This window comes from Anabrus simplex, chromosome 1 (assembly GCF_040414725.1).
Source record: "Anabrus simplex isolate iqAnaSimp1 chromosome 1, ASM4041472v1, whole genome shotgun sequence".
NCBI lineage: Eukaryota > Metazoa > Arthropoda > Insecta > Orthoptera > Tettigoniidae > Anabrus > Anabrus simplex.
The window spans coordinates 1,600,660,548-1,600,676,336 of NC_090265.1; the positions used below are offsets into that span (position 1 = coordinate 1,600,660,548).

Consider the following 15,789-nt stretch of genomic DNA (forward strand, 5'->3'; position numbering starts at 1 on the left):
TTGTCTGGGAGGGATATAATAATATAGAGTTCTCACAAGCATATAATGACATATTTTGTAAGTCAGCATTCATTCTATCAGTTGCTAGATTAATATCTCCCAAATTTGTGTGATAATATGTTTGGAGGTCATCCGCATATATATGATAATTACAATATTTCAGTCGAGATGCTATGCCGTATATGCATAAAGTATAAAGCAATGGTCCAAGTACAGAACCTTGGGGTACTCCTGCGTGTTTCATTGCTCATTGCTCTAAGTTAACAGTGTCAAATGCACTGCTAAAATCAAGAAGAGTAAGTAATGTGACCATCTGTTCACTTATTTCATGTCTAATGTCATTTGCAACCTTCAATAGGGCAGTGGTCGTGCTGTGTCCCGTTTTAAAGCCTGACTGTAATGGGTCAAACAAGGAATTTTGTTCAGATACCCCGTTAGTTGCCGATTGATTATCCGTTCGAAGGGTTTGGGGAGAGATGAAAGTATACACACAGGTTGATAGTCTGATAGGGAAACAGCTGGAGACTTTTTGGTACCGGTTTTATGATTGAATCTTTCCACATCCTTGGATATGTTCCAGAACTGAGGCAGAAATTATATATGTGGGTAATTACTGGGCAAATAATATCTAGAATGCGTTTAATGATGGTGATGGGGAGATCATCAACTCCGATGGCATTTGACTTGACCGAAAGCAGTTCACGCTTCACCTCAGTTTCATTAACAGTAAGGAATTTGAACATTCGTCTATTTGGTGACGGTTTAGTCAGTAGTGTATTAATTGTATGAGTTATAATCTGTGGTTGGTGCTTAATTTTAACGTCGGAGAAGTGTTTATTTAAGTCGTCAAGTGATATATCTGGGTTACAATGGTCAGTTTCAAGTTTTCCTATTCCCAGGGAGCGAAGCTCTCGCCATGTGCTCCGTGCAGTCATATTATTATTGGCTAGCCGTTGGTAGTGAGAGATTTTCTTATTGCGGATCAACACTTTAATTTTTTTGCGTAGAGACATCAGGAGTGCTGGTTCGTCTATATAGCCGATGTAATGAATCTCGATGGGACATCATGCGTTTAACATCATCAGTTAGCCATGGTGAGGGAGGTCCAGATACTTTAACTCTACGTTTTGGAGCATGCTTATTGAACAGACCAAGCAAGAGGGAATTGAATTTTTTAGTTTCATATCAATATCATCTATGTTAATTATGTCCTCCCAAGGAGAATTAGAAGTGTCCAGTCTAAAGTCATGCATATTTATATGTTTAATGTCCCTATAAGTGATATATTTCGTTTTATATTTTGGTACTTTAAGAGAATATGACTGGCATATCAAGTCATGCTTAGAAATGCATGGGACAGGAATTTGACCATGAAGCAAAATTTTATGAGGGTATGAGATGAGGAGGTGGTTCCGATAGTGTGGTTAATCGGTCGTAGTGGTAATACTGTCATGTTACACGACTTGAATATGTTTAGCAGTTGCTTCGTTTCACTTGTCTGCTGTAATACGTCAGTATTGAAGTCTCCGAATAATAATACGTGTTCATGAGTTGGTAATAGTCGATGTAATATGTCTTCAAAGTCAGTCATATGCCCTACTCTGGGGGCTTGTAGACAACACCAATTAATACCTTTACTGGGGAAATAATTGCCTCCGCGAACATGAACTCAGGTCTCGGCTCAGCAGAGAGGCCAGATGTGTAAACTAATTTACAACGGATATCGTCTCTACAGTATAAAGCTACTCCTCCTCCTCTACATTCATCTCTGTTGTGACTGTACAGATTATATCCGTTTATATCTATCATGCCACTAGGAATGGGTTTCCTGAACCATGTTTCACTCACTCCAGTAATATGCACGTTGCTGTCTTGAAGTAGAGCTCTAAGCTCGTCAATATGGGCTGGGACAGACTGTGAATTTGTATGAATGCAGTTCAAAGAATGGGGTTTAGTCACAAGTCTGGCGTGTTACAAAGCGATGGGAGGAAAGGGCGCAAGTGCTGGGAGGGTGGGGAAAGGGAAGGAGCAGGCCCGCTGTCTACCTGAAGGTCATTGCTACACTTAGGGGAGGCATAACAGTACTCTGTAATAAAGGAATTACCCAGGAGAGAAAACATATATCTTGCCTTCGTGCTTCTATAGGTGCATTGCCAACTTATACTTGCACTCAAACACACACATCATAAAAATTAACTGAAATAAGGCACACGCAATAATATAAACCTATCCTAAGATTACTACGGTATAATCAGTTCATCTCTGTATCAAGCCTTTGTAGAACAGAATCTAGTTCAGCAGGTGGATTTACAAAATACTTTTCCCCGCCACTGTCAATTAAAACGATACATCCATCTTGTGACCGAGCTCGCCTGTCCACATAATCCCTGGTTTGGTGAAGCATCTCCTTCCTTGTCAGAGTAAGAGACTCTGTTATTAAGAGCAGAGTACCCATTAAAGCCCGTTTAGCACGCCACACTGCTTCTCGCTCATGGTACCTAACAAATTTTACTATTATGGGTCTCTTCCCATTAGCCACTGCGTCTGACACTGTCCTCTTACGACCTCCAAGTCTGTGGCACCTGTCAATGCTGGCCATTGTCAGTTCAATGTTCAGTTTCTCCTTCACAGTGTTTAGTACCTTTACAGCTGTATCCTCATTAGGACACTCACTAACACCGTGAAGAAGAAGACAATTCCTCCTCGAGTATTGCTCCTGAGCATCCAGTATATCGTCTTGCTTGTTAGCTCTCAGCTAAAGTATCGAGAGTTCTTGCTTGATGGATTCAAGTTCAGCACTTATAGATGTCTGAAATTCACGGAAGTCCGAGTGCGGAGCGTCCAGTTGTTCCGTGCGGTTGGTGTCGCTGCCTGCAGCCATGGTCGCTTGTTCCAGTCGTTTCTGAAACTCATTCATTTGTTCTTTGAATGAAGATACCTGGGATTGCACTGCCTTTAGAGTATTGATATTAATTCAAGACGGTGACGTTACACTTACTCAACAATTACTATCACTTGCAATAACTAATTGATAGTTTAATTGTGGACACGGCTGGTGTTAAGCGGAGCGACGTCACAAGTAAACTACACTAAGCGCCATGTTGTGAAAAACATCTTCCGAGCTTATTACTAAATCAATGACGCTTCCCTCTTGAGCTATGATGTATGTCAACTTTCTTTCCCTATCCCTTTCCCACCAGCCATTCAGAATACAAAATTTGCCTGCGGCACATAATTCCAAGAGTTTTGAACCATAACTATTTCTCTCCCTGTCTTCACTATGTCTTCCTTCCCTCATTATCATCTCATTCTATTTGCTGAAAGTTGGACACAGCTCACCTATCCTAGCATTCCAGTCACCAAATAGCAACATACCACCTTCATCAAATTTCCCACCTACAATACTTGTTTCCAATAATAAATCCTCACAACATTTTTCATTAGCGTATGGGGAGCTCTTGGGGTGACAGTAAAAAAAAGCCAAACATACATTCTTTTCTCTCCCTTTCTCCCTCCCCATATTGAACCTGACCCAGACCACCTCTTCCATCTTATTCTCGATGTCCTCTCTTAGCTCACTAATCTCTTCCTTTATTAAAACCACTATCCCTCGGCATTCTACCCTGGTTGCGCTCTTTTCTCTTGGATTTGTACTTGACCACAAACCCTCTCCACGCTATCTCTTTCCCTATTTCTAGCCACGTCTCTAAGAGTGCCACAATGTCAAAGCTTTCCACTACTTTTATAACCTCCTCATTGCCTAACTTAACAATCCTTCAATATTTACAAATTATATCTTCCAATCTAGTTATACCTTACCCTTCCTTGCATCTCCATGTCCTCCCTCATTTTTACTTCTCGTTATTATGGCCCTCTCTCCTTCTACTTCCATTCCCTCTTTTTTGGACATTTTGGGACGCTCTTTGCCCTCCTTGTCCTCAGCATCTTTAGTTTTCTTTCTCCACAGATCCCTTAAACTCAGACTTCTCCCTTTGTTCAAGGCTTCTATTCCTTTTATTTGATCCCTTTGTTATGCACATGTCCACTGAAGGCTGGACTTGCCGATTCTTGGATTTCTCCCTCCACCAACACCTAATGAATCCTTGTTTCTGTTTCTGAAGTACACTGGACATTGACCCCTGCCACGCGCTCGTCTCTTACCTCGCCGCGTCTCTCCGTTCGCTCTGCGACCTGCCTGTCATCTTGCTTTGTCATCATGGTTTCTTCTTGTTTGGGTTTCTCATCCATTTGTTGCAATTTCGTCACCGGCCACGATCTCACCCATCTGCCGTGGGATACCACCAGCTGTTGGCCCCTGATGTGCGTTCTCAGTCCTTACTGCCTGCCTTTCATTAAATGCGTCCTTAAAATTTTCAAGCACTTACTGCCTTCGCTTTCCATGTCTCTTTTAACCCATATTTTCTCACCTTGTAAATTCCCCACGTTTCTTACAACAATATAAGCCATCAAGGCAGATAACAGCTTCACTTTAAATGACCTGTGCCCTCTCACATTGCCTACCCTTCTGCATCATCGATGTCCACTTCACTGAAGTTAATCTTCATTTTGCTCTGAATTACTTCCACCACCTAATATATTATGTCCACTCTGTTTTCTTTCACTCCTTCATCCACACCATATATAAATATACATTTCCGCATATGTTCGTGATTGTTGAGTGCTTCTTCCTTCTTCAGTTTAACCACCTCTTCTTCCAAACTTTTACCTTCTCTCTCAATATCACAATTTCATCCTCATTGCTTCCCGACTTGGCCATTGACTCTCCCATTTTTTCTTGAATCTATCTCCTCATATCGTCAAACTCGCTAGATTGGTCATGGATCATCTCCTTGATCTGGTCGAATGGGCAGGCTTCTTTCACTGCCCTCTTTACCACCTCCTTAATAACTTCGATGTTATCCAAACTAATATTGCCACTTGTATTTTGGCCGGGGTTCAATTCCACACTCGCAATAACTAGGAGCACATTTATCACAGCTGCCACCGAAACCACCTCTTCCATCTTTCCCAGGTCCTCCTTACACTCCATTGATTTAATTGTTTACTTTTTCAGTCTTCACCACCATCTTACAATCACGGCTCGATATTGCTCTACTACAATCATTACTCGGCACTCGCCACTCAGCACGTCCGCTTCCACTGCTTGCTTAGGCTAGACTGAATGACGAGAAATCTGGAAGACTTCGGAACGTCTTCAGCGGACATATACCAAACAGGCGAGAACAAGGCAACGTTCACTATTATGTATATCGATGTTCTGAATATGTAAGATACCAGGAGGAGAAGAATGAGAAGGAATGATGGGAAAGAGATTGTATTGGTGGAAATGAAGGACACCTTTGCCTCGGTCAGAAGAGAGCTCAAACTGAACAAGGTCGTGCAGAGATGATGAAACAAGCGAGTGGAAGGCAAAGGTGAGTTCGAATTAAGGCTCCGTTTTGGACAAGCACATGTCAGTAAATTATGAGCCCCTGGGTAAACCCATTTCCCAGTCGACTCAATACATTTAACTTACTTCTATCAATTTTAACATACAATTGAAGAAAGGAGTAAGATTTTCAACCTCAAAAGAATGATTTATGACCGCGCCTAGTGAGAAAGGAGGGGATTTAGGATAGTTACTGTATAACAAAAAGTGACTCAAATACTCCAAAATAAATTTTATTTATCTGCTTAATATTATAATATTAGCATATTGTTTTGAAATAACAGAACATTACATAAATATAAAATATTTAACGCCATACAACATAACATTAATAATTCATCTCAAAGTAATAAGTATATGAAAACACATCTTTATGATGCATAATGATACATAATTATACATACATAATTATTGAGGTATTTTTTATAATCACAATGGAACTACTGTGAAAAACATAATGGTTTCATTTTCATGAAATTGAATTAATGAATTAAGAGCACCTGTAATATTATCTTCAAGGTAGGGTACTGATTTAACAGAATAACTAATGAGTAAATTATACCTGCAAGTTTATCTTTAATACAGAGTTCTAACATAAAATAACGTAAACAATCAAACAACTAACGATGAATATAAAATAAATGCTTTTCTTGTTAGAAATGATACAAAGCAGAGAAATAATCATTACATGAGGGGGATGTTATGTTCATTGTCATTATACTAGGCCAGAAAAAAAAAACTGTGTAACTTGTTGAAGAATCTTTTAGCACACATTCCGGTCCGTTATCACCTGTGAACAATGATATTATTCTTAATATAACATAGCTGCTAAATATTGTAAAATAATGTAATATCATGTCCTCATCCGGAGGTGGTGCAGTTCTTTTCAAGCACTCCGACAATTTACGGAAGCTGCATCCCGAATACGGCTCCTGGTTTGAATCATCAACGTACTAGCCTTCGGTTCAGAGAGCCCTGAGTTCGATTCATGGCCGGTCCAGAGATTTTAACTGCGTATGGTTAATTCCTATAGCTCAGAAATTGGGTGTCTGTGTTCTTATTAATATGATTCTTTTCATATAAACACCACACTACCAACCACCACAGAATCGTGCAATATTGAATACATCCCTCTACACAGGGCTAGTGATAGGAAGGGCTTCCGACCGTAAAACTGCGTCATATCCATATCAAGTACCGTCCCCAATAAATGGGAATAATAATAATACTACTAATAATAATAAAATCGACGATCTCCTGTTTTGTTAGTTGAATCACTAGAACAATAATAATTTGAATATCGGTAAACATGGCCAAAGTCGGGATTGCGACTTTTTCCTAGAAGCTTAAAGATTTCGTACTTCCTGGTAATGAACAGACTGGGTATGTGTAGAAACGTCTCAATAGAGTTCACATATCGAACATTGGGAAGAAAAAAAAAAGGAAAAAAGAAAGCTATACCTTTGAGATAATTGCAATGTAGGATTTTAAAAGGCCTAGTAAATTCAGTTTTAATACATTTTTATGCACTATATACATTTTTATATATTTTAATATTTGTTTACATTCCTATATTGCAATTGTCTCGGAAGTATCATTTTTTGCACTTGTGGCCCTCTTCTTCCCAAGGTTCTATATAACAAAATGACTACGTGGCCACCTTGTTTAAACTGAATGAAACGCTTTCTGCGAACTGTGAGTGTGAATCGGCAATGTGGACATTACTAATGTTACCCATGCATTTCGCTACACGTTCAAATGAGTAGTGAGTTTTTTGAGAAACGTACAACGAACTAAAGTTTATTGCATGGAATTGATCGCTCAACGTAATAAATAGGTTCATACAGTTTTTCAAATTAAACGGCCAAAGCACTGTACATTCAGTTATGTATACACATTGCCTCTTTCCTTCAGGTTTATCGTTTGTATTACTTTAAGTGTCAATATACGTGTTTTGTTATGGAGTGAGTTGATATTCCGAATCGGTCACATAGCTGTGAGCTTGTGTTCGAGAGATGATGGGTTCGATTCACACTGACAGCATGTTTGAAGATGGTTTTCCGTTGTTTACCATTTTAACACCAGGAAAAAGCTGAGGACTGAACAGTAGTTAAAGACCACGGTCCCTTTCTTCCCATTCCTATCCCATCGTTGCCGTAAGACCTGTCTAAGTCGTTGCGACGTAAAGTAATAACACAAAGAAGAGTGTTTTGTTTCTAAGCACTTGGACTCAGTGCATCTTATTAAGTTGCCGACTGAGTGAAAACTGCTTCCATTTGCTTACTTATTTTGTTATATTTCTGAGCCAATTTTTACCTCCATCCTTCACCTCCCTGCTCGATCTCCTTGGGAGTTATGAAAATTTTCGATTTTTCTCGTGATCTTGATATTTTCTGATGCCAAGTTTTAAGTTTCTATGGTTACTATGATGTCTATTCGCCTTTTACACCTACTTTTATACATAGCTACGTTCTTACTTCCAATTATTAGTCGAGATTTCATGGAATAGTTTGTATTGTGAATCATTTATCATACCAGGTATTTCTGCCATACGATAAATAATTCCAAGATATGCAGTAGAATCGGTCAACATATATATGAGTACAGTGGAGGACCTGGGTTTGAGTTTCAAGGGCGAGAGTATTTTCAGTTTATTCTTTCATGTCTTTCCACAAATGGATTCACAAGTCGAGCTGATATAGTTGAAATTGATCGGGTAAAAGGTACGGGTATGGTGACTGGTCCCACCGTAAGATTCGAGGAAAATTAATGGCAACCTCGATTAGTGTGTGAGGTAGGGAAAAAGGCCATGCATTAAGGATTTCTGAATGAAGTATGATATTAAAAACGTGGTAAATCACTGGGCTTATTATCTGCCCTAGAGGGACAATTCTAAAGGAGACGCTGAACTTCTTAAGAATAAAAAGTTCTCGGACACCATGAAGCAGACCATAGCGGACTCTGTGCTAAAAAATTCGTTGGCGATTTTTAGACACCATTATTACGCTCTGACCTGAAATACCATGTATTGGATTTTCTTTTTCCATTAAAATCTGAAAGAGAAAATCTGCCTGATTGCTGACAATTTTAATTTTGTGTTTTAACTCAAACTCCGCTTACACCAATACAAGACATAAATGAAATATTGTTCAAGTGAACTGTTTAGGAGGCTGATTAGGTCAGTTCCCAAGTAGGGGCAGTTATAGAAAGACCTTGAGAGGAAGATCACAGTAATATAATATCATCACGAAGTCTAATTTTACTTACACAATTCGTAACAAGTCTGAGCAAATTAGTTGCTATAAAGACCAGTGAAACCTTTCACTTGTTACGGCTTGTTATCTGCCGCGTACTCCGAGACAACTGTACTCATTTACAGCTGATAGCTTCAGAAAGAATATTGTCTAACTTGTTGGAGAACAATTTAGCACGCATTCCAGTCCATTATAACCTGTGAATTATGATGTTATTCCTGGTATAACGTAGCTGCTAAATATTGTTAAGTAAACTCGTGTCCTCATCCCGAGGTGGTGCAATTCTTTTCAAGCACACCCCCAATGTATGGGAGCTGCAAGTACCCTTTTAACCACACACCAGCCCTTCTGTCGTCGAAATTTTAATTATTTTTTAATTTATTGGGTTCGGTCCTGCTTGTATGGATTTAGCGAAGTTTTACGTCCGGAAGCCCTTCCTGTTATCAAATCAATGTGCAAGGATATTTTCCTTCGTAGAAAGATGATTCTGAATATTATCCGATTCTGTACTTTTATACCATACCATAAACATTCCTCCACACTCACAATAGAAAGCTTCAAAAATGGACCAGATTATTCAACATTTCTTCTTTAATAATCATTATTTTGATGTAGTTATAATATTTATAACGAATGGACAGGTAACTCATATTCTACCAAAATCAGCAAAAATGTCATCATAATTCGTTACAATAATTATTATAACTTTCTGTACACTGTTTTACTGTCATGGAAGTGAATTTATTGTTCAGAATTACTATATGTAAAGCAATGTTTTGTATGAACACGGGTTTTGTGAAAGTAGTAACACTGAACCAGGAACTACATTATGTAATACAAACTACTTTGGCTTTCAATGGAGTCTGTTTCCAATGAAAATCTGAGAAATATTGTCTACTTTTTGTTAATCCTAATATGGCCTACGTAGTGTGACGAAACCAAACGGAAATGAACTGTGTGTTTGACTAAGTCAATTGTGGTGAAATAAATATTCTGTACTCAGAACTTCTGAGTAAACTTTAATTGAAATTGATAAATTATTTATTCCTTACTTGAAAGTTGAAAAGGACGTTAGAGGAAAGCTAAGTAACTGCCCGCACTAACAGATTGAGAAGGTTTAGCCGATTCTGTTAACATATATTTATTTTGATTATTTCTGTGAAATGTTGCGAATGGAATGAATGAATATAACTGACTTGTCATATCTGCAATTGAATATTCGATTTTGTGATAAAATGATACGAAATATTTACGCTTACAAGATGATAATGATATAACAGAATGGACTTGTATACATCTAAAATAAACATGCACCTCAATAATAAAGGATTTAAAATTTCTATTTTTGAAGATTGTGTAAATTGATATTTATGATTTATTCGAAGCACACTTATTTTTGGTGATAGAGTTCCCACCAAGGACGTCCGTTAGTTGATTCGTAAACAATCCTTTGTGGAAATGTTGAGAACGAAGTGAATGAATATAACTGACTTGTCATATCTGTAATTGCATATTCGATTATGTGATAAAATGATATGAAAAGTTTACGCTTACAAGATGATAATGATGTAACAGAATGGACTTGTATACATATAAAATAAACATGCAACTCATTAATTAAGGATTTAAAATTTATATTTTTGAAGATTGTGTAAAATGATGTTTATGATTTATTGGAAGATAGCATAATTATTTTTTGTAATAGAGTTCCCACCAGGGACGTCTGTTAGTTGATTCGTAAACAATCCTTTGTGGTTCTTTGCGAACCGGATCTTCACATACTGTGCCTCTCAAAGCGTCATCTACTCGAGCGACATATATTCTGAAATTGATGTCATTGAAGTCAAGTTCGGCTTCTAAAAACACTGGCATTCTGTCTGACATTACCCACAAGTTACGATTGACGTCAACTTTGACATCGCTAGGGAAAACCAACCCGACGTCATCCTTGTCAATAAGTCCCTGGAATTGCGGAAGATAAGGATACTTGGAGTTCCAACACCCTATAGCATTCTGATCAATCAGATTGTAATACATGATGCCATCATCATCCATGAAGGATGCTGTTACATGAGTGTTGGGGCCTCGCTCGGGAAGGACGGTGAACTCGTGGTAACTGTCCAGGGCCAATTCTCGATTGCGAAGGATCTTTGTGGACACCGCAAACTCTCGATTACTTGAAAGAGGGTGGAAGAATAGAGTCCGGTATCCATCAGACTGAATGGGAGATAACGAAAGACCAAATATTCCCTCAGATCCCCATTGGAAGTTCAGACCTGCAATGTTATAATCTCCTTTTAGAGGGTCGGGAAAGAAGTAAGGGTGCTCTACCCTCCAAGATGTGTTCAGCTCCCAGCTGTAGACAATGAGACCATAGCCAAGCTCATCGGATGCGTAAGCGAATGTGTCCTCGCAGGAATTGCCGATGTCCACGTTGATGTTGGCGATGAAGGTATTACTATTGGTGTCCTCAGGTCGAAGCTGGTAGCGGCGGATCAGCTTGTCCGTGGTAAGATCGAAGACCAGGATGGAGTAGGGACAAACTTGCTCGGTGGTATTTCCTATACCGACTGTGCCAGTATTGAGTACCCAAAGGCGGTTGCAAGCGTCGGCCTTCATACGATACGTTGTGGTGATTCCTTGACAGTTCTCCTCGCGGTTCGTGTTCCAGTCTGGGTAGGGCGTCAGTCTGGGAGACTCGCTGTGACTCGCTGTCAGCGAGATGTAGTTCAGTGATGACGGAATTCCTGAAACACCAAAATTAACAAGAAGAGTTAGTTCATATCAATGATAGATACGTACAGATAGGTGATAGTATCAATGCCTTGGTCTCACGGTGTGGGAGGAAGCTGAAATGATCAGTGTTCATTGTTAATTTATTTTCGACGAGTGGTCATTTTTAGTATCACTTGACTCCGAAAACCGTAAAAGTAGTTAGTGGGACGTAAAGCAAATAGCAGTGTTATTATTAGCATAATTTATAAAGGGCTGAAAACATGCACGCATTGTTCACTTCAAAAATTCTTAACAAAGGGGAGATTCAAGCTATGGGTAAATGACACCACAAAGCTGACTGAAATTGTTGGTTTGATTGACAGTTCATTTCAGGATTATATACATGGAGCTATGAAACCCCATTTACGCACATAATACGCCGTTAGGGCATACAATACAATATAAACTGTACCACACCCCATGGCACTACAGTCCTTATGGGCTTTGGATTACCAAGTGACCGCTGCTCAGCCCGAAGACCTACAACTTACGAGTTGAGGTTCAGCACAACGGACGCCCCCCCCCAGCTCTTAGGCCTATTCTTTTATTTCTAGACCAGGGACGCTATCTCACCGTCAGATAGCTTCTCAAGTGTTCTGACGCAAGCTGAGTGGGCCTATAACCAGCCCTCAGATCCAGGTAAAAGATCTGGCCTGTCCAGGAATCGAGCCCGGGACCTTGGGGTCCCGTAGAAAAACAGTGCAATGCAGTTCAGTATTACATAATGATACATTTCAGAGTGGAATATGCAGGCCACGAAGGACCTTGGAGGTTTCTACTGTTCATAACCTCAATATTAAGAGGGATGGAGTGTTTAGCCGTATATCCGGCCGTCTCTGCCCCTAACAATTAACCCGGTGCTTATATTTGTTGTAGGCTGAGTGAACCTTAGGACCATATGCAGCGGGAATCTCACTTCTTAAATATCTAGACTTCCTGACGGAGAATCGAACCGACGACCTTCCAGGTGAACTCTGACTGTAATTACATAGGTGCTAATTATAAGGAAAGATCTTCATTATTCACACTAGTGGGGTTCTAAATAAAGGTCGCTTGATATGGTTGTGAAGGTATATATGAGTTGAAGTGAGAGCGTAAAGGAGAGGACATTTTAAGTTACTGGCAAGGCCCTAACCAGGATTACCTTTTTCAAGAACTGGACAATATCCGAAATAAAACAGCATGGTTTATTCTGGGAGATATTCAACAAAGGAGTAATGTTACGAAAATGTTGCAAATTTTGGGGTGGGAAGACTTGGAAAAAATGAGTCGGGCTGCTGAACTAAGCGGTACGTTCCGAGATGTCAGTGGAGAGATGACATGGAATAATATTCATTGAGGAATAAGCTTAAGTGGAGTTTTTCAAAGTAGAAGATATCACACTATGAAGATAAAAATGGAATTCAAGAAGACAAATTGGGGAAAATATTCGTTTATAGAAAGAATAATTAGGGATTGGTATAATTTACCAATAGAAATGTTTGGTAGATTTCCAAGCGATTTGAAATCATTTAAGAACAAACTTGGTCAATAATTAATATGGAATATTCCATACGGGTTGCAGCTCTAATGCAGATCGGTGATCATTATTGTCAAGAAAAAGGGTCAAACTGATATTGTACTATATGACCAGAATGACAGAATACACGTGGCAAACACGAGTATGAAATGACTTGCATTATAAATCTGAAGCCGAGGGAAGGTTAGGGAGATAAAGTTGGATAGTTCAATTCACTATCATTGTGATTTCCGCTGACTATGCTCCAGGCAAATGTCGGAATAGTTAGCTACTTCAAATCCCGAGACACGAAGTGCTTACTTATTAGACCAAGTTACTGTTACACATTTGCTGCAGAAATTAAACGTTCAACGTACCTAAAAGTTAAGATTCCCTACTGTCTGCCTATTTGCACCTTTCTAACTCCAGAAACTCTAAACATTCGTTATCATGACTATGGTATTCTGTGTACCTTCGTTTCAGATTATGGATGACAACGCTTCGTTTCCATCATAAACTTTATTCGAAATTAGGGACGTTAGCTCTTATGACTCCTGCACAAGTTGGCACTAAGTACCTCAACTTCAAGCCAGTCATACTTCCTAGTTTGTCATCATTACCTGTGTCTAGTACCATACCTCCTAGTGCTCGGAAGGAGGTCAGGTAGAAAAAATGAAATAATCAAGCCTATTACAAGAAACTGGAATGAATACCTGAATCGAATGGTCCTATTTGCTTGCCACATATGTCTTCTCTTATTTTTTCTGGAATATTATTCCAATTATACTAAATTTTAGGAGTTGACTAATATAGTTTTAATTAAGCAAATTTGATTTAGCCCAAGCAGGAAAAATATTTACGGAAAAGGTGTTTTTAACAACAATTTCGTCCATTTTCAAAATTCCATGTACAAACTTCTTTCGTTTACTGTTTTGAAACTAAACTGTGTGGTTTGCATTATTTCTGTTTTCAGTACAATTATTATATTTCAACGACATCTATATATATAAAGTAGCTTGTCCTGACTGACTGACTGACTGACTGACTGATTCATCATCGCCGAGCCAAAACTACTGGACATAAAGAAATGAAATTTTGGGCATAGATTCATATTAAGATGTAGGTGCTCGCTAAGAGAGGATTTTTGGATATTCCGTCGCTAAGGGGGTGAAAAGGGGGGTGAAATTTTAAAATGATTGTGTCTATATCTCAAAACTTTAAAAGTTTACAGATGTGAAAATTGGTATTTAGAATCTTCTTTAAAAATAAGGAAACACGTATTTTTTTGTTTTCAGACAATCCCAATAGGAGGGGTGAAAAAGGGTGAAAAAGGGGTTGAATGCCTTTAATATGGATACGCTACTTATATCTCAGAAACTGAAGATATTACAGACCTCAAAATTGGTACTTTTGATCGCTGTGAAAAATAAAGAAACACATATTTTTTTGTTTTTGGAAAATCCAATTAATGCGAGGGTGAAAGGGGGGTGAATTTTTAAAATGAGTGCATCTATATCTCAAAAGTTTTAAAGTTTAGAGATGTAAAAATTAGTATTTAGAATCTTCATTAAAAATAAAGGAACACGTATTTTTTTGTTTTCGGAAAATTCCAATAGGAGGGGTGAAAAGGGGTGAAAAATGTGTTGAATGCCTTTAAAGAGAATACATATATCTCTGAAACTGAAGATATTACAGACCTTAAAATTGGTACTCTTGATCGCTTTCAAAAATTAAGAAACACATATTTTTTGTTTTTGGAAAATCCAATTAATGCGAGGGTGAAAACGGGGGTGAATTTTTAGAATGAGTGCATCTATATCTCAAAAGTTTTAAAGTTTAGAGATGTAAAAATTGGTATTTAGAATCTTCATTAAAAATAAAGGAACACGTATTTTTTGTTTTCGGAAAATCCCAAGAGGAGGGGTGAAAAGGGGTGAAAAATGGGTTGAATGCCTTTAAAGAGAATACATATATCTCAGAAACTGAAGATATTACAGACCTGAAAATTGGTACCTTTGATCTCTTTTAAAAATAAAGAAACACGCATTTTTTTGTTTTTGGAAAATCCAAATAATGGGGGTGAAAAGGGGGGTGAATTTTTAAAATTAGTGTATCTATATCTCAAAACGTTTAAAGTTTATAGATGTAAAATATGGTGTTTAGAATCTCCTTTAAAAATAAAGAAACACGTTTTTTTTGTTTTCGGAAAATCCCGATAGGAAGGGTGGAAAAGTGTGAAAAAGAGGTTGAATGCCTTTAACGAGGCTACTTCAGAACCTGAAGATATTACAGACCTCAAAATTGGTATTGGGGATCCACTTTAAAAATAATTAAACACGTATATTTTCGTTTTTGAAAAATCCGGATAATGGGGGGTGAAAAGGGGGGTGAATTTTTAAAATGAATGTGTCTATATCTTAAAACTTTAAAAGTTTACAGATGTAAAAATTGGTATTTAGAATCTCCTTTAAAAGTAAAGGAATAAGTATTTTTTCGTTTTCTGTAAATCCCAATAGGAGGGGTGTAAAAGGGTGAATAGTGGGTTGAATGCCTTTAATGAGGATACATATATCTCAGAAACTGAATATATTACAGAACTAAAAATTTGTATATGGGATCTCCTTTAAAAATAAAGAAACGCGTATTCTCGGAAAATCCAATGAAAGGGGGTGGGGGGAAAGAATTCTAAAATTAATTGACTTAATTGTATGAGAATATATACATCTAATAAAAACTAAAGTTGTTACGGACGTGAAAATTGGTATTTTGATCTCCTTTAAAAACAAAAAATACGCGTTTTATGGGGGAAACCA

The 15,789-nt window shown here is 38.2% G+C and overlaps 1 protein-coding gene across 1 annotated transcript in view; it reads right to left on the reverse strand.

Annotated features, from left to right (window-relative positions):
• Positions 1-2,251: 2,251 nt before the first annotated feature.
• Positions 2,252-15,789, reverse strand: part of LOC136862955 (protein yellow) — a 43,311-nt gene continuing 29,773 nt past the window's right edge. Inside the window, exons 2-3 of the mRNA XM_067139253.2 lie at positions 10,471-11,450; positions 2,252-2,755 (exon numbers count right to left, since the gene is read on the reverse strand). Of these exons, the coding sequence (XP_066995354.2) occupies positions 2,252-2,755; positions 10,471-11,450 (1,484 nt within the window). The remainder of the gene's footprint in view (positions 2,756-10,470; positions 11,451-15,789) is intronic.